Genomic DNA, 19,217 nt, shown 5'->3' with positions numbered 1-19,217 from the left:
CATGTTACTTCATTTTAAATTCTAGTGAAGTTTCAAAAAAATACCAAATATGTCAGGTCGAATTATTTGTTAAATTACATGAACATCTAGAGTATTTCCATTTTAAGGAACCATAAAAAAACTGTTTTTGAGTTTGAATGTTTCACTCAGTGCAAACATCAGTCTATCATACTGTCACACAGTGTGACATGAGATGACTTTAACTACCCTAAAGCTACTTAAAGAGGCATAAACTGAAAAAAAAACAAAAACTAGGGATAGGGAGTTTAATGTGTATGTAAATATGGACATAAGCAAGGTATATAAAGCCATAAAAGACACCAATACCAGTAAAAGACTAAATATTGGTCAGTTGTTATCCATGCTGCCATGTACTGTAAATCCCTCCTGTATTGTAAATTATAATCTCCCCCCTCCTCACCACCCCCACAGGTCCTCCCTCCGCGCGCACCAACCAGCCTCCTCACCGCTCAGACGCAACCGCTCGTCCACGTGTGACGAGCTCGCGCCTACGCGGTTTTTAAAACGGTCCTTCCCACGGGCTGTCTGATTCACTCACCTCACACACACAGAGAGCAAAGAGAGCATGATTCAGTCTGCGCATAACTAACTAAACTGTCTCCGGCGCTCTTCGGTCGTTCATGTGCGCACGAGGAACTCTGAGCTCACGGGGGAGAGAAGGAAAAAAAAAAAACCTGGAAGAGTTGGTGGACGTCGGTCGGTTCATTTAAAAGATAAATTGACAGTCAAACGGGGTTTTGTAGGAAGGAGCGGGATAGCAGACCTCCACCTGGACAGTGTGTTTAAAAAAAGGATCACGGGACGGTTCACCTGAGGCGCACGAGGACATCGTTTGCATGAAACTGTGGCCAGGTAAGACTTAATTTAGGAAAAGTAGAAATTTAAATAATAAAACCTAACATATAATGACAGTTAATAAAAGACATCATACTTTAAGACTCGTTGCGAACATGCACTTAGAAATATAACTGGGTTTTGACAGTGTGGCCGTTGTTTTCACCCCAAATAGTGGAGGACGCTTCGGGGCTCGCCGAACCACACTCTAAAATCTTACGATTTAATGTAAACTTGCCAATTCCTCAGAGTACATGTGGCTTCGCATATTTAAGAGTTGTTGAAGTAATAACCAGGCTATGTTGGTTTATTCGGCATAAAAAGAAGCAGAACATAAAAAGTGTTAAAATGGTATGCCTTTGCTCCATCAACTGCTTTTTAGGTCAAGCAAACCAAACTCCTTACATGCAAGTTTCATCTAAATAAGTTATGCCTTATGGGGTGAATCCTGATGTAAAAAACTGACCCTTAATGTAACCTCTTAGACATTTTTCGTTACTGTATTTATATTTTTGCTACATAACTAGGATTAAGTGTCTCCATATGATTGGCAGAATAAGTGTTTAAGGTAAATTTATAAGCAGAAATGTTATGTCCACTTCCAAAGGCTCCTTACAACAACAGGATTTGGATGTGACAGCTCTTTGCACATTTAGGAAACATTAAGGATAGTTGTCTATTCAGATCACAAGAAGTTACTTGCACATGAGGTCTTACCTGGATCCATATTTGGATTATTTGTTTGATTATTGTGCGAAGGCTGCGCAGGGACAGGGAAACCCAATATTGTACAGTAGAATCCCAAATGCAAAATAGTGAGCTATTTCTGTGTGTGTTTTTAAGTGAAAGTTGTGTGTCTGCCAGTACTTGTACATGTTTGTAACCCACACGTGTAACCGTATGTGTGCATGTCCTGGGTCGGCCCAGACTCTAGGTTAAACTTGCATCCCTTCTGTGATGTGACACACTCTCAAAAGCATGCCATTGTTTGTTGGAGAAATATTTAGGAGGGGAATGCAAAGCTGTTTCCTGCACATGGGGGTAGACTAACAATGGCCACTACCTTGGAACAGTCGGTGGCAGTCTCTCTGCAACTCACTTCTGAGGACGGAGCTAGGATGTTGAAAGAATGGCCAAGAAAAGAGAAAGGGGAAAAAATAAAGTGTAACACAATGGAGAACAGGCAGTTCTTAGGGTTTGTAGGATGGGAGACAATGGGAGGCCAGATATGGCGGTTACATAAGATTTTAAGCAAGCAAGGTCACAGAAGTCCTCCAGTAACTATGGCGATATGAGTGTTTGTAATAATTGGCATTGGGTTGAATTTAAAGAAGGCTACGTACCTGTGATTACCTTTTTGTGTCACTTGTGTGTGTGTTACAGTAACCGTCCATTTTTTTGGCATGTTTCCAGTTCATAAGGGTGTTTTGTATGTCTCACAAGGGCTCACTGCTGTGAGGACAAAGCCCAAGTCAAACCTGACTGTAAATATTTAATGTCTGTCTGTGGTGAATGATCTTCCTCACTGAATGCGTCACATTTGTAACTGATCCTGTTTGGTGGCCTTTGTTGTTTCACACTGCGGTACAAGTTGTGCTGACTGCATGTTTTTTTTTCCTCATCACTGAGATGGCAGCATGAGATTGCACAAAAAAACAAATCAAGAGTTGCTTCATACCTACACCAGTGTCAGAACAATCATTTACATACATGTACCCTTTCCCTTTACCTTATTTAACTCTGAACTAAGCTTAAGCATCTGTTTTGCTCAATTATTCATGCTTTTAAAATGGATCTGCTAACGACACTGTCTTTATCTCCTCAATTTCAGATAAAAGCAGTGGATGCAACTACGCTCCATTCTTAGAAAAAAGGTGGAAAAGTGGGAGAGGCTCTGAAGAGGACCAGTTGACCACCGGCAGATACACCTCAGCTCAAACATCCTCCAAACCAAGCCCGAAACGCACCATGTCCCTCAGCACTTTTCACCTCATGCAGACCCTTAAGAACTCTCCCGCCGCGCTACGTCGCCGCTTTCGCCGCGACCGCACAGAGTCTTTGTCCCACGGTGACCCCCTCTTCAAGGTCCACTACCTGGGCACGGAGAAAATCTTCTCTCTGGATCGAGAGCAGGCTCAGGACGCCATTAGCCATTTGCTAGAAGGTATCGCCAACGGGAAGAAGCCGAGCAAAGATCACGCCCTGGTGGTGCGACCAAGATACGTCGAGGTCAAGGAACTGAGTACGGGTCGGCAGCTCACTAAGACGTACCTGCAGGACATTGCGTACTGTGCCGCGGATGCCAACCGGCCCAATGTGTTCCTGTACATCTGCAAACATCACGGGCAGCAGCTGCAGTGTCGGGTGTTCTGGTGCAGCCGGGCAGAGCGGGCTCGAGACATGACTGCCTGTCTGGCACATTCTTTCCAGCAAGCGCTGAGCGACTGGCAGCAGGACGGCTCGGCCACGTTGCAGCAAGGAGAGATGAAGGGGAAACGAGTAGAGGAGTCGTCCAACTCTCCCGCCAACACGAAAAGCTCCACGCTGCCTGCCAGTCTGGGAAAAGGTGAGGCGACAATGCTGCTTTATGAAGGCAGAGAGCAGTAACTACAGAAGTCATACGGCTGCAGGGGTGGCAGCTGCTATGCTAAGCTAGGCTAGTTACCGTTTAGCCGCACTAGTTAATCTGGTGTTACTTTTTTCCTCCATCATGGTTAGATTTACTGCCTTATTTATGTGGTACAATTAACCCAGTTGCTAAGACATTGGAGAATTTGTCACGTACAGGAAACACTAAATTATCTTTAGCTGAGGATATCATCCTCGCTAGCCTGAACTTAAAGGAGTGCAGTCACTGCAGTTTGGGTTTCAACGGTTTTCTAGTTCTTGCAAATTTCACATTTAGTTTTGTTCCCCAAAGAGTACACATTTCTCTGTCAAGATAAGTTTACATTTTTAACAGAATGTTGTCTTGGCTCCATTTTGATCAAATGAAGTGCCCTTTAATGGTTAACGATTAATGAGCCATTTCCCTGGTTCATTGTCCTTATCACACTCTCCTCTCTTGCTTTCCAAGCTGTTCAGAAAGATAAGATTTCAGTGAAAGTAATGAAAACCAAGTGCAGATGTAGGTAGTAGTAAATGAATAGCTGCAATAGGACACTTTAGAGTCAAGGTTGACAAACTATTGGGGCTGGTTGGATGTTCATAATTAACATTTAAACACCAGTGTTCACTTTTCATTTGCAGCTGCCAAGCTTACATCACTGACTCACTGTCTTTTTTTTTTCTTTTCAGTTCGCTGGAAGAAGAGGGGCTCAGTGTCTCGCAGCCCCCTCAGGGCCATCAGCAGAAGAGGATCTGCCTCTGACAGCTGGAACTGAACCCCAGCTTTCAACCCTTCAAACATGGGACCACATTAACCTGATGACAACCTCAAGGATGTCAGCACTGATGGGAGGAGGAGGAGGAGGAGGAGGGAGGGAGGGGGAGTGATTACAAGACAGAAGGATGGGACAAAGGGGATAATCCGGGAAGGGGGAAAGTCCATATTTGGACTCTGCTTGTGAGTGGATGCCGTAATCAGTGAGCAAGGGCATGGACTTGAAGGTTTTTGACGCAGCAAAGTTTGTCCGTTAACGTCTGCAAGAGTGGCGTCCAATGTGGCACAAAATGCTGTTAACGGCCGCCTTTGTTCACCTGTCGTCAGCTACGTGAGGACTTGTGACTGGCCGCGAGCCATTTGCAGACCGGACTGGTTCATTTCCATTGCTGTTTTATTTGTTTTAAGTTGTCTACTTGATACTCAACCACCAAAGAGTTTGGACTGCTGGAAAAGAGACTAACAGACAATGACACCAGCCGTTGGCCAAATGATCAACAGACGACAACAAAAACTGGAAAAAGACAACGAGAGCTTTTTTTAAAAAATTTCCTTGAAGACTGACTTTTATTTAACTGACGTATGTGACAGGTCATGATGTTTTAATGTATCTTATTTTAACCCTGTGGCACTAGCAAGCTTATATCTCATCTTTTTTTAAAGTGGATGGCGGAAACAACGCTTTTAACCTACATTGCAAGAGTTTTGAGAGATTACATAGGTGTCAGGTTGTCAAACAAACGTTAAGCAAAATTGATTATAGTCTGTGATGCAGGTCGTATGTTCTGAGCACTTAAAAGGTGTAAAATTTGACACCTGAACGCATCACAATCTAAATTCACATTGTTGTATCATTTCTTACATTTTAAGAGGTTAGTAGCTTTCATGAATCGTAGGACAGGCCCCAGCACCTACATTATAAATGGTGGAGGGGTGGGAGAACCTGCAGGGTCAACAAAATCCTTCACTCTGGCACCACAGCAGCATCCTGCATAAAGAAAACAACAAAAAAGAAAAAAAACCAAAAAACAGATCCTAACTGTCCACTGCAAGTACCTATTTGCATTTACGTGGAAAAACACTCGGCCATGACTTGCAGGGCTTGTTTGTGTCCGATCACTGGGAACGTTGTGTTCCCGTGTCGAGCCTCCGTGTGGAATGCGCGGCCATGCACCTGCATTCCAATAGGCCGAAATTCGAGACAGAGAATCTTCTTAAAAGCCCCCCCCTCCGGAATTCTTCGCCATGCCCGTCCATGACTTTGCATAGTGAGCTGCCTCGTCAGTCGATGCTACAATGTGCGTTTTAACTCTGAGCCCGTGACTTGTTCACATTTACCAAAGCCATAAAAGGTGCCTAACTACTTCAGTTACAGTGACGCTTACAGGCTTTGATATGTGCAGTATTGCATAACACGCTCTCATGATGGTGATTTCTGTCTTAAGGTTTACAAATGAGAGACTTGATGATTAGTGGTACACCTTAAGGCTACCATTCAATTGTCATTTTGTGTTTCCTGACCAAAACTAAGCTAGAAATGATGCCTTTTTTTTTGTTAAACAGGAAAGGTGTTTTTTGACTGATGTGCCACTGGGTTTTTAATTTTAACGTTTTGTACTCGTGGTGTATCTATTTTTTTAAAGCTACAAATGGCGCAGCCCCAATCTCAGGGGTCAAAGTGCCCGCTTTAATGCGTATTTAATCAATGTACTGTTATGTCATTGTACATATTTAATTAAATATGTATTTTATGAAATATTAAAACCTTTTATACAACATTTTTTGTTTGTCTATACATGTTGTTCTCACACTGCTGTAACTTTCAAGAATACAAATATTTAACCAGCTTTAACTCCTACTGCTTTGACCCTGATGAATGATCCCGTTTTCAGGCTTGAACGCTCAACTTTTAAAATGTTATATTTGGCCTGAAGAAAACAGAATTCCTGTCGTTAACTGTGTGTGTGTGTGTGAGAGAGAGAGAGATTGAATGGTTTGGGGGGTGGCAGGGCAAGACATTCGGAGAGGTCCTGGGATGTTTAATCTCAGTCATGTGACTCATTTCCCAGGGTTATTTCTCCACATTTTCAAGAACTCTCATACATGTGACTACCCTCTAACTGTCGTAAAAATGCAAATACAGCTCCAAGGGGACAGCCTTGAAAGAAATGGGTTCGTACAGGTTACATAAACACAAAAATCAGTAAACACAAATTACCTAAATAGTCTTTCTGATGAGATTTTACACATTTGAACCAATTTGCTGTCCTTTTTTTTTTTTTTTTTAATTCAAGAAGTCAGTAAAAGTGCACTGAGAACATCTCAACTTGATGTGGATCACATACAATCACAGTCACTCCTCTCCAGATGAATCCTGCTGACTGCTGGTCACCCCGGAGCTCTCTCTGTGTCGCTGTAACTCCAGTAGGGACTTCACATGAAGACGCCTCAGAGGCTTCACCTCCTCTACCACTGAAAGGAGAGGAGATCGAAAAAAACAATTCACTGACACCTTAAAATTCAAAGTGAGCTAAGAGTGAAGTGGAAGAAAGGCCGCATGTCTGACCCCTTTTTGTAATGTAGCTAAACAGCACCACCTGCTGGCCCTCAATAATAGCTTCAAATCAAATGATGCACTGTCTTTGCAACGTTCCGTGGGACAAAATCTCAAAGTAGCAGTCTGTGACGCTGCTCTCCAAGATGTCCTACCTTTGTCATAGTGCAACTCGTCCCGGTTCCCGTAGACCACATACACCTCCAGGAAGTTGAGGAGGGCCCCTGTGACGAGGAAGCAGTCAGTGAGTGGAAGGCTTTTGATGTAACGCATGTCCAGGGCGAAAGGGTTGGAGGGAGAGGGAACGGTGCACAGGCACACCAGCTCACTCACGATGTCCCATATACGAACACCTGAAAGAAAAACACAAAACTGTGATAAAAGTGTGTAGAAGTCTAGCAGTTATAACCTGGAGCTTTTTCCACAAACCTAATCCACACCATACAGTAGTCTCTAAGAATGTCAGACTCGAGCATCTGCATCTCGTTTAGTTCATGGAAAATTGTGTAATTATTGAATCTGTGCAGTGAAACAATAACTTTCTCCTGTTTGGATTCCTCACATTGTTTCCATACCTCGTGTCTGCCAGTCTGCGATGGACTTGAGCTTCATGGGCGTGTCTTTGACCATCGAATCGGTGCCTCCGATGTTAACCAGGCGCTCGTGATTGGAGCGTATCCAGGCGTAGGGCCGTCCCGTACTTGACGTAGCCAGCCAGTAAAAACAGAGTGCAGTTCACCTCCTGTCGAGGGACAGAGTGGAGGTTGAGGACTGCGAGTTAATGCCTGAAATTCAAAGAGTCTGGCCGAAGCACTTACAGGCACTGCTATCTCTCTTTCGCTGGGGGAGGCTGGGAGAAGGTGCTCCTCGCTGCTGGGCTCCCTGGGGACACAGAAAGAGGTCAATCAATGTGTTTGTGGCTAAAGTCTGCATTTCAAGATCAAGTCTGTCCTCCTGTATGAGTTTATGATACGAGTTTGAAAAAGGCTGTTGGAGGGTTAAACAATTACATCTGCACCTGGGAGCAGTAAAATGCTTTGTTAAGGCCTAATTTGTAGTATTTACTTAAACCTTAATTTAATACCAATGCCTCTATATGACCTACATAAGCACATTGAAGATTGGCTGTTTCTATATAATTATTCTTAATGCCTGCAACCAGGTCAGATTTCCCCTTGAAATCAATGAAACAAGGCGGTGGAAACACTACCGCTTTTGTCCACAGGGGTCGCCAGAATGAACAAAAATAATGAAAATTCCTTATTGCTACTTTAACAAGGAGCGTGTACCAGTGCGTCCCATTGAAACAAATGTAAAGAACCAAGCATTTTCTGCATGACCAAATACTTAAAGAATGACTCGATCATTACAGTAAAAGTTCTGCCGATCACCTCATTAATTTTCCGCACAATAGCGACATCTTCCTTCAAAGGGGAACCATTCTGTACAGTACTAACAGGAAGTGAGGCACCAGTGGATGTCAGTCAAGATGCTACTATATAGGCCTGCTGCCCAATTAAAGATTTTAAAACATCACAATTATGAGCAAATTTTAAAAATGTCACAAACATCAAGAGCTTCCCCCTGAAACAAAACACATATGTTACCATTTGCAGACACACAAAGTAAGTGGCATCAATCACCTGGTGGGCTGTGGCTGCGTCTTGGTGTGTGTGTGCAACTCGGGGTCTCGTGGGCCCGGAGGCTCCCCGGGCAGGGGTGAGCTGCTCCGGCTGTCCACGCTGGGTGAGCTGCTGCTGGGGGACACATTGCTGCTGTTACAGCTGCTGGTGGAGGAGTAGGTGGAGGCCCTGGAGACAACAAAACCTGGGGAACGCCACCCCTGCAGAACAGGCAAACAGGTTCAAGGGAACAGGGTAATTCCTGCAGTCACTGACGATGATGATGATGAGATGATAAATACATGAGGAAATATGCAAGTCAGTCAGTCAAACCGAGCAGCAGTTTGTGCCAAGAATTATAGTCCATAAAGTTAAGGATTATCTCTATTTTTTACCACACTCTTTTTTGGTAAATAAGTAGCTTTTATTTAATTTATCTAGCTTCTTAAATGTAAGCTGTGTGTGTCCTGAGATCTCTACAGAAACTAACCAGATCCTCATTAACAACCGTCAGCAGCAACTCCTCTTTCCCTCTTAGCCAAGGCTGGAAGTATTTAAATCCCTGCAACAGAAACAAGATCATTTGCAAGAAATAGTTTGACCATGTGTTGTTGTTTTTTGGGGGGTTTTTTGCATGTGCATTCACTAACCTGTAGTGATCCGAGTAGAGCCAGGTCACTTAGAAAGTGCTGCAGCTTCCTCCTCTGCTCCCTCTCTCTCTTCTGGTCAAAAGGGAGACAATATTCACGTTAAAGGCAAGACACAAATAAGCATTTAAAAAAAGATTCCTCAAGTCAATCAAATTAAACATCCCCAGGAGCCCCATCAGCCCCCTCCCCAGTCTAGTATCCTAGCAACACGTGCAACGCCTCCTCGCAGCATCCTGCATCTCTAACGACAATAAAGACTTCGTTTACATTAGGCCTAAAGGATGCAAAATGGGGGGACATGAAGATTGTAAATCGTGACAGTGCATGCAAAAAATATGCATCAGGCCGACTCCCCTCTAACATAATCTCCCGATTCCGAGTCAGAATCCAGCAGCTGATATAAAGGAGCACATTATGAAGGAAACAACTCACACTGCTCATCTTGGGACCAAATCGCAGACAGCGTCGTCTCCTTCACGGCCGATCATGACATACTAACACTAAAAGCTTACATTATGCTGTTTCACTCTTTCATTTCTCCTGCAGACAGACGGACCGAGGCTCTGGGGTTTTGTTCTCCTCGGGTGTTGTCTTGTCTTTTGTGCAGCATGAAGTCAGTTTGGTAATGGGAGTGTGTTAGCTCCCTAGCGGTCATGTTGGCAACTACATTTTTAAAGCTCCAAACAACTGCGAAGATAGTACAGTAAAGTTTCACTCTGTTGAGGCAGTGCAGCAAAAATTCCCCTGACCACATAACTTAAATGTGAAAATATTAACATGAGAAAGTTAAATGTTGTATGGCTTACAGCTTTCTGAAATAAGCACCTTTATTTTTGGCCTTTGAGTCAATATATCTAACTAATATAAAATACTTGAGGCAGGGAAATAGTGCTATTCTCAGGACAGAAAACACATTTTATGAATACAATAAGAAAGTTAAGGAACATCTATTCCCAAACAACTACATATACATGTAAGAAATCTGGCCCTAAATATTGACAAACTATATATAGTATCAGTTTTTTTTTTACACCTTTGTACATACTAAAAAAAAAAATAAATTTCTCTAAAATGCTTTTTATATCTCTTTGCCTAAGTTGTAACTTGTGGATGTCAGTCAGTTAGCCTTAACATGCCTGCAGCTTGGCTAATACATAATCTCTGCTGTGATAAACCCCCTTTAAAGGCTACAACTCATACACAAAACAGATTTTAAGATACTTGTAAAGACACTGAAGCGAATGTGTTAAATTCATCCATGGTAGGAGAAGAATATATATATTTTTTTAGCAGCTTTCTCTTGAATGAGCGTTTCTCATCCATAATTTAATACAAATCCCCAACATCAGACAAACTTTACAGCAGTGTCTTCATTTGACAAAAATAATCACTTTATTCAGTGAGAGTCAGGAACTCAAAGTGGGATGTGGGAATCAACAGATTAACATAATGTGCAAAAAGAGCATTCATCAACAGTGCAGTAAAGGATCAGATCTTTAAAAACATTGTCATGTTAGGTCCTAGGATTGGCTGTCTTCACAGAAGACAAAAGACGGTTCAGAACTAGAAGGTCTTGGAGGCGAAGTGAACGAAGAAGGTCCTGATCTCTTTGGGTGAGATGGTCACAGTGAAAGCTTCATTCCCACAACTCCAACACCTTTCCTTGTCTGAGATAAAGAAAGCAAAAAAAACAAAAAACAGGAATGAGGAAACTAGTATTTTCATAAAATGTACATATTAATGCCAGCAACAAGTCTCACTTGTTTCTAAGTTATCTGCAGTCTTCCACTTCCATCTCTGCAGACCGGTGATATCCCATGTTCCTGTGAGAGAACGCTCCTTCAGCGCTTTTACTTCTCCAATGCCCTGCAGAACATCCTGTTCACATAGGAAATCCATTGAAAAAGAAAACATTTTGTAAATTCTATTTTAAAATTATGATAATGCAAGGCTTTCCTCTTACAACACTGTGACATTAATATGTAGGAACCTTCAAGTTTATGGTGACTGGCTTTGAAAGCTCCGGGTCTTCCCCCTCCTCGAAGAGATGCATGATCCTTAACAGGACCCGATCGTAGTCTGGCTCCGAGTGCAAATCCTTACCTAGAAACATTATAGAAAAAACACGCCTAACATTAGTTTTCTGATGGCTTTGCCTAAGAAAAATTCAAATGGGAGTTTTATGCACTCATGTGTCTTACAGCTGACCTGAGTGAACGTGGCTGAGGTGAACATCGTGATCAGAGCTGTAGTTCCATCCAGGGATACTGAGGCTGAGCAGGTGGAGGTTGGGCGGGAGAACGACTGAACGCACAGGAGAACCTCCCCTGGGTTCCTTCTCCTGCCAAGGCCTCTCTTAAAGTACAAGAGATGTGGGAGTTCAGTCAGCCAACAAAATATAATGTCTGAGGGCTTTAAAATGCAACATTAGTGCTGAAAAGCAGTGAAAGAACCAGGGACTCATACTGTTACGCCTGTTTATTCTGTATTTTCCTCCGGTGAGCGAGTATTATATTGTCTCGTCTCACTGCTTTTTTTTGTATGTGATTGATATGACTGAATGTTATGTTACATTTTCTGTAATAGCCTATTTCCGAGCCATGAATTCTACCGTATTTCCAGCCAGAGGGGCATGTCTCTTTCAATTGCCTATCCCAAGGTTTCTATTACTTCTTTTTTCTTTCATTTCAAACTTGACATTTAACTCATAAAAGAGAGTGATGTCCTTGAACAAGTAAATACATTTCTAAAAATCCTCTGTAGTTGACCCCAAGTACTCACCTGTGGGAGAAGAGTTTTTTGCAGAGATTTAAGTATAAGGTATTACATTATTCCCGTGTCGCCCAGGTTTACCCATTACAATTGTAATATGACACCTTTTCAACTTTTTGCAAACCCTTTTTAAAAAAAAAAAAAAAAATTGTAATTGTAAATAAAATAGAGTTTTTGATGTCATGCAGTCCCTCCTCCAATAAATAAGCACTCACGAGGTTGGTCTATGGGCATGACGACAGGTCTGTGCTGCAGCTCTATTGCCTCCCTCTGGTAGAGCTTGGAGGTGGCACTGACGGAGCCCAGCGTCATCCACAGGGTGGGCCTTACCACCGAGCTGTCGTTGAGCGTCAGGTTGTAGCCGAGGTTCCAGGCTAAGTTGTTCCAAAGACGGCGATGGAGCATGACCTGGAGGGAAACACGCGGGATGTTAACATGTTTCTAAATGGGAGGGGTTTCATCTTTATAGGTTTCCTTTGTTGGTTGTACCTCTAGTTGTCCGTTGGCTTGGCTGGACACACCGTGAGCTCTGTCGCTGACCAGCAGCAGTCTGCTGAGGTCATCCTCAATGTAGGCTGTCCGAACCATGGGGAAGTAGTTCTGCAAAATGTATATATAGATTATTCTACATATTCAAATATTTTGTTCTAAATCTCAAGAGCCCAGTTTACTGAAGGCCTTACTCTGGCTAAAGTGTTATTAGTGAACTTCCTGTATGTCCTCTCCATCATCTGATAGCCATTGTCATCTGTGAAAAGGGTCCTGTTGTTCTTCAAGGAGGAGCTGGTTCTGAGGACGACCTCTGTGTTGAGACGAAGGGGGCCCAGCGAATAGGTCTGCTCCAGCCTGTGACACCGCGCTTTGCTCCCAAAGCATTCTGGGACACGTGTGGTGATGGAGTAGGCATAATCCTTATCACTTTCCTCTCTAGAAAGTGTTACAATGAGAGCGAATGTCACTATTAATAAGAATTAGTGGAAAAAAAAACATTGGAACAAAACCATGAGAGATGCAAGGGACAATTTTACCCACCTGTAGAAGTGCTGCCTGACCTCCGTCACAATCTTCCCAGGGATAATCTCCATATCCACAGCCTTGTAGGCCCGGACAGCCGAAGCGTTAGCGCTGAAGATGTAGTTATCAGAGATGGGCCCCGCTTTTACGTCTCCATTTGCGTGGTACTCCCAGAAATCCTGAGTCATCCTCACTCTCCTTTTTTCTGGACTGCGAAAGATGACAGAGAGGTAAAAAGTTAGAGAGTTACGCTAACATAGGAAAAAAGTGGGTGATAGACAACTAGGGCTTTCAACTAATATGTTAGTACAATATCATGTTCTTTAAATTAGTATGGTGTCTAAACAGGAGGAATGAGTGGGAGAACGTGTGCATCGTCAACAGGAATGTAAACAACGCTTAAACTACTCCCTATGTGTAGTACTACTTAAGATTATCTGCGTGGGCTGTGAGAAATCGGAACTCGACTTGTCACAGCCCAATCTGTTTAAGAGGCTGAACATCTTACAGATAAGTGATACTGTGCAGTAGGTTCGTATCCTGGTCAAACATCAGCTTGTAACATTCATTCAGAACAGGCAGAAGCCTCCTCCCGGTTTTCAACGAGTCCCGGACGTTTCGTCTCTCAAACAGAACCCCTTTGGCTACGTAAGTCCAGCCGCACTTAAACCTCCCAGAGCACTGCTTCTCCGAGAACTTAATCCGGTATTTCCTGTGCTGAAGGCCTCCAAGTTCCACCATGATGAAAAGATCATAGGTCGCATTGGACTCTGCAGACCTCTGGATCTGTGACAGACAAAGGAAACTTATTATCATTATTATAATAAATTATATCAGGGTATATTATAGAGATATGTTTCTGGAATGCAAAAACAAAGTAATCTACAGGAGAAGGAACATTTATAAATGCTTATTTGTCACTATAAAACAGATATTAAACTGTTCATTTATTATAAAAGTGACTTTTTGTGTCGCTCTAACTGCATTTTCTTGACAAGAAACACATAGTACTCATACGAATGAAATGTTGCCGTCCGTTTTCATTAAAAAAACAACAATAACAATACTACCTGTGCAGGCACAGGCTTTCCATCATCATCAAAGACGGCTGCGGTGGGGGAGGTTACAGTGACGTTGATGATAGTGGTCGTGTTCCATGCTAACGGGTTGTAAACGATGACATGTTGCTCCAAAGCCTGATGAACACCTAGCATGAGCAGATTAAGGACTCATTTATTTAAATAGTGGCCCAAACGTTTAAGAAAACCCCTTGTTGACTGATATTCAAGTGTTAGCAGTCGGCTCAAATCACAAATGATTCTAAAAGCTCATTTTTAGTTCTTTTGTGCATTAATTACTGTTTAGAGTTGCTGTTTAAAGGAAATACTTGCTTCCTTTCAGAGAACACACTTTTTCTGTGGTAGTGGCTGCCGAGGATGCTGGGCAAGTCGAGGTTGTGGGGCAGCAGGAAGAGTGCGGCCAGGAGCTCCTCCACTCCCATCATGGCCTGCATGAGGTGCTGCAAGTACATATCTGCCACCTTGGGAGACTCTGTGCCAGTGATGCCATCATGATGCTGGACCTAAGAACACCAGTCAATAATACTTTGTGCCTAAATCAAACTAAAATTGAATGCTCTCTAATTCACTTTATCGTGTATTTCACCATCAACATACATTATTAGCTCTATTTGTTGTTAAAGCAGTCATATATATTCTGACAAATTACCTCTGAGACCGCCCAACGAAGCGCCCTCAGTTTGTCTAGAGCCCAGTCTTTAGCTACAGGTCCGTCTGGGAAGCTGATTCGGTACCGGGTGAAAAGAGTCTCCGCTGCATGCAGCTGGGAGCTGGCCCGCCGTGCCACTCCTTTCAGAACATTTCTGGAGGCGTAAAATCCCGTCCATGCCTGGTGCGGTTCTAGGAAAACAAAACAGCCACAGAAGATGACATCAAGGACACTGTACCTCATTTTCTTCCTTTCATGTCAAGCAGGTGATTCTTTATATTGTGTTTTAAGGTGCAGACTCTAACCGGTGGAATATGGTAGAAAATCTTCACTCTCGCGGAGCTCCCAGACAAGATTTGATTGGTAGATGGCTTTAAAGTATTCACCGAGAGTGGCATACTGGACTGTCACTCCAAACTCTTTGCTGTTCTGGTTGATGTACTTCATTAGAGGATCCATGTTGTTGAACTGGACAGATGAGTTGTAGAACTGTTTGTCACAGCCCTGGAACACAAAGGGATTTTTAGTCACATGTTCACAAAGAAGGGAGTATATTGAAGGACAATAATGTTAAAAACTGATGCTTTTCAGCCATCAAACAACAAGGATCACATGTTTCTATTTACTCACCCATGGCCAAAGCACATGGTTCGTCCTAAACCACGCAGCCCTTTGTTTGATGTTGTCCACCATAGTCTTGGCGTAGGCGTGCACTGTCTCCTTAGTGACGGGCAGGCTCATGTTGGGGTAAACGCCGTCTTTAGGGGGATCGGGGAACAAGGCAACTCCATTCCAATAGAAACCGGAGCTGAGACGCAAGAATGAGTTTGCTTTTAATGAAAAATCCTGTCTATTCGATAATACTAATTTAATGAATATGGATATGGAACGGAGGTAAAAATTAAATGTTTAGGTCAAGACTTCAAGGCACTTCCCAATTTTCAGTATGTGCTAATTTGTTACAGAAACAGTGAAAATAAATCAGTAAAGAAACATGGACTACCTGTTGGAGAATGGAAGGTATGATGGGGTGCAATAGCTAAACTGGTCCATAGTGTGAGTGAAGATCTGCTGCTTCTCTTTTAGAGAGGGAGAACCTCTCCATACAAACTGTAGTTTCTGTACCAAAATAACGCACAAACAACATGCAGTGACTTTTTTGTACCTTTTTAAGATTAGATTCAATGATGCTGTATGAGAACAGCTCCAAAAGAAATATGTTCTTTAGGATCGAGGCTTCAACAAACACCTTGTTTTTCTGCATGGTGTCTTTGAGGTCATAGTCAATGCGAGAGATGAGGTGGCCGTTGAACCCAGCCAGGGCAAAGAGGACCGGCGTGGTGGCCGAGGCTCCAAATGGATCCACGTGCCAGGAAAACTGAGGACGCACCCCGAACGTCTCGTAGAGGAAACCGTGTCCCTCTGAAACAGCACAGGAACAAAAGGCTCCCACATATTCTCTCAAACTGATATGTACAGGGGCAGGAAATGTGTAGTACTACCTGTCATTTGTAATATCTCATCGTCTAGATCCGTTACAGCCTCGTCGTGCATCACCTGGCCCCCGATGATGAACTCGAGTCGACCCTCTTTTACAAGCTGTCGCACCTAGAAAGCAAAAAATGTATTAACTGTGTATTTAAAGGGTCACTCCAACAAATTTACATACAAAGATCAGCTTACTTGTAATGAGAAGAACTACTCAGCCTGTAAAAACAGGGACTAAAATCAGGATATCCCGACCTCTACTGCATTGATTCTGACCACACGTTTATCTTGCACGTGATTTATTGCGACTATCTCCTGTCAGTACAGATTATTGACCCATCATGTGTCCTTACCTGTCTCTTATGGGAGTCTGTGGCCACAGTATCCCACCACAGTCGAAAGAACTCCTGCTCCACAGCGATGAACCTGCGGTCTTCGGCCTTTGACAGCTCCTCGGTCACACTGGTGTACACATTGGCTGCATAGGCGTGCATACTCTCCTGTGGAAAATACACACTCATATTCAGTATGTGACATAAAAAATATACAAAATTCATAAACAGCATATGGGTTAACAGTGGTTTAATGAAAGGAAACTGTTAAACAGCAGGCTGCACAATGTATGCTTGTCAAGTTTACCACCTCATTAGGAAGATGGGGACAGAAACCTACCTGAATAGTGTACACCCAGCCAACATCCATGTGACTGTGAGGGATTACAAATGTTTGAATTGGCTCGTTTTCGCCTGTCACTCCATCTGAGCAACAGCGACAAAGAAAAAACACCAAAACTGATAAAAATCTCATCTTTCTTTAGCCCTCTCAAACCTTCCTCCCCTGGACTTCCTTATTATTGTTGTGCTGCAGCATGTGACTCTGACGACTCGCATATGGTCACTACGGAAGCCCAGGGAAAAAAAAAAAACTAGCTTGACTTAGCTAGAAAGTTAAAACCGTGGTTTTGGTTGAATGTAGAGACAGTGGTTAAAGTGGGGGGATGTTTATTTCATTCATAAAAGAGGACTGGATTGGAAAGACGAGTTTAAAAATGAATGCACACTGAGGGAGAATAACACCTGGAGGTGGCAGTAAAGCTGCAGTAAATCCGAAAGACGAAGAAGAAGTTTACACCGGAACCAGTCATTGTGTACATTTGGAGGTGAGGGTGTTACATCCGATGCAACATTAGACACATTTTAAAATGTCCAAAAACAGGAGAATCGTTTTGGTATTTGGAGGTTTTGTAACGGCGGTCGCTGCTGCGTTTTACCCCATATTTGTCTACCCGCTCACACATAAAAGCGAGTACAGTAAGTGTCTCACAGCTTCCTTTAACTGTAAGTTACACAACCAGACAGTTCACAGTGTTTTAGTTTAATGTCATTTATGTTGCTGTGTGTCCATATCTGAGCACTGTGCTGTTTATTTCTTGTTACAAACCTCAATGTACCTTGGCGACGTTAACGAGCCTGAAGCTACTTTTGGCTTGTTATGCTAATGGTTATTAATGTTTATCTTTTAACGTTGTAGCTCATTTTATGGCACTTTCTCAGTCTTGTCTCATTAATGTAACTTTGTGAGAGTTTAATCTTAACTAAAACATTTAACCAAAGCTTTTTATGATAGCAAAAGAGTGGGAAAAAAAATGATTACATAAACTAATACATGTGGCTAACGTTGGATATATGGTGTTATCGCGATAAAACAAAATCGTGATCATCGTAGATCAGGATAATCATCAATATCCTCACATGACTTGACTCTAAAAAGCTGTCTATCTCGCCAGCAGACAGCCCTATATTTGATTTCCTGATTAGGGGGGGTTTCTAACTGCACACCCACAGGTTTCCTTTCCACTTTTCCAAAACCGTAAACAGGTAGTTAAAACCATCTAAGACAAAGATGGAGCGATGCCAGGAAAATTCATTTTGCTAAATAGTTGTAGTACAGCCACTCCACTTATTGGACAGTCCTTTCAGTCTGAGCCGTTTCTGGCCAGCACAGATGGAAAGCTACAGCCGGGACATACAGTAGATAAATAAACTTCTTCCAGTGTTACTGACAGACAAAAGTGTTAAAGTCCTGGTTATGACATTGATTGTGACCATTAACTTCTTCTTCCTAATGCTGTACCTTTCTCTCTTTGCTAGGAGAAGTCCAAAAGATGAACCGGACAGGAATCAACCAGGCAGACGTTCAACCTGTGGGTAAGTTGGTACGATGTATGTACAATGTATGTTCGATGTATTAGCCTATACAAATACCCTGATGAAGGCTGTGTAAACTGAAACACCTCAATCAGTCAGAATGTAATGGACTTTCATTAATGGAATATTAATATAATTTACAAAGGCCCCTCACATATGTTGTTTGGTTTACAGCAGATATAGGGAGTTTACATTATAAGTCAATCAATTTTGAGAGTTGTACCTTTCCAATGTACCTAATAACTTAACAGAATTTAAACTTGTAGGCACCCACGTTGTTATTTTATCGTGAGCCAAACTCATCTAGTACTTCAAGTGTGGTACATGTTATTCAAAACGGGTTTGGTAAGAGCAGGGACTACTCCGTTATGTGTATTTACAGTACCTTAGTGGTGTAATATACATGCTGACAGTTTTTTATTTTTTATTTTTTGTGTAAAGGTGTGAAGATATGGTCTGATCCATTTAAGCCTGCAGGAAAATGATGACCAGTGACAGCTAACCCCTTCACTAATCCCAGACACTGATGCTGATGAAGACTTAAAATAGAGAGTGCTGTGTGTGTGTGTGTGTGTGTGTGTGTGTGTGTGTGTGTGTGTGTGAATGCTTTCCAGAATGAGGTTGTTGAATAAATATGAATAAAATGTAAAGCCCTTATAACTAAAAACATGCTTCTTTTGACTTTCTACCACAGTTTCACTCATTTCCAAATTTCTCTTTTCCCCCCACAAGAGGGCACTCCGTACCTGTCTGCTGATCAAAAAAAAAGCACTGGACTGTCTAATGTTTTGTTTGTGCATCTTAGATATTTTGGAAAAACTTTTGTATTTCCAAAAGCCTTGCTCTGGTATGTGGCCTGTAGGAAATTATAATAAAATACAGTGGTTTGTTTACCCATCTTATTCACAAGAATCTCTTTTGACATTTTATTTTGATTTAGTTGGT

General features: G+C 42.4%; 4 protein-coding genes across 5 annotated transcripts; 2 read left to right on the top strand and 2 right to left on the bottom strand.

Moving 5' to 3' along the window:
* The first annotated feature begins 536 nt into the window (after window positions 1-536).
* On the top strand, window positions 537-6,015 carry si:dkey-19b23.8 (low density lipoprotein receptor adapter protein 1). The gene is made up of 3 exons (XM_051429088.1): window positions 537-873; window positions 2,687-3,421; window positions 4,153-6,015. The coding sequence occupies exons 1-3, from the start codon at window positions 858-860 to the stop codon at window positions 4,236-4,238; spliced, it is 837 nt and encodes a 278-aa protein (XP_051285048.1). The 5' UTR covers window positions 537-857; the 3' UTR covers window positions 4,239-6,015.
* Window positions 4,786-9,697, bottom strand: si:dkey-19b23.7 (uncharacterized). Of its 2 annotated transcripts, none has more exons than XM_051429089.1 (8): window positions 9,496-9,697; window positions 9,064-9,135; window positions 8,904-8,975; window positions 8,435-8,634; window positions 7,610-7,673; window positions 7,367-7,533; window positions 6,947-7,144; window positions 4,786-6,709 (listed from the first exon to the last, which is right to left on the bottom strand). In XM_051429089.1, the coding sequence occupies exons 1-6, from the start codon at window positions 9,502-9,504 to the stop codon at window positions 7,441-7,443; spliced, it is 510 nt and encodes a 169-aa protein (XP_051285049.1). In that variant the 5' UTR covers window positions 9,505-9,697; the 3' UTR covers window positions 4,786-6,709; window positions 6,947-7,144; window positions 7,367-7,440. The 2 variants fall into 2 exon arrangements, with proteins under 2 accessions (XP_051285049.1, XP_051285050.1); XM_051429090.1 differs by having other exon boundaries at window positions 9,064-9,132.
* Window positions 9,698-10,432: 735 nt separating this feature from the next.
* man2b2 (mannosidase, alpha, class 2B, member 2) lies at window positions 10,433-16,940 on the bottom strand. Its single transcript, XM_051429223.1, has 19 exons — window positions 16,738-16,940; window positions 16,419-16,565; window positions 16,080-16,185; window positions 15,827-15,999; window positions 15,581-15,696; window positions 15,208-15,385; window positions 14,883-15,081; window positions 14,578-14,768; window positions 14,260-14,431; window positions 13,920-14,056; window positions 13,358-13,635; window positions 12,868-13,059; window positions 12,519-12,762; window positions 12,325-12,435; window positions 12,051-12,243; window positions 11,272-11,418; window positions 11,054-11,166; window positions 10,824-10,941; window positions 10,433-10,730 (listed from the first exon to the last, which is right to left on the bottom strand). Exons 1-19 carry the CDS (start codon window positions 16,870-16,872, stop codon window positions 10,627-10,629), a joined length of 3,054 nt encoding a protein of 1,017 aa, XP_051285183.1. The 5' UTR covers window positions 16,873-16,940; the 3' UTR covers window positions 10,433-10,626.
* A 253-nt stretch (window positions 16,941-17,193) lies between these two features.
* On the top strand, window positions 17,194-18,939 carry smim20 (small integral membrane protein 20). Its single transcript, XM_051429224.1, has 3 exons — window positions 17,194-17,375; window positions 18,216-18,272; window positions 18,714-18,939. The coding sequence occupies exons 1-3, from the start codon at window positions 17,267-17,269 to the stop codon at window positions 18,755-18,757; spliced, it is 210 nt and encodes a 69-aa protein (XP_051285184.1). The 5' UTR covers window positions 17,194-17,266; the 3' UTR covers window positions 18,758-18,939.
* Window positions 18,940-19,217: the final 278 nt, after the last annotated feature.

The sequence above is a fragment of the Dicentrarchus labrax genome, unplaced genomic scaffold (genome assembly GCF_905237075.1).
Source record: "Dicentrarchus labrax unplaced genomic scaffold, dlabrax2021, whole genome shotgun sequence".
Lineage (NCBI taxonomy): Eukaryota > Metazoa > Chordata > Actinopteri > Moronidae > Dicentrarchus > Dicentrarchus labrax.
Note: the sequence above shows the minus strand (reverse complement) of the source record. Positions and strands in the feature narration are given on the sequence as shown.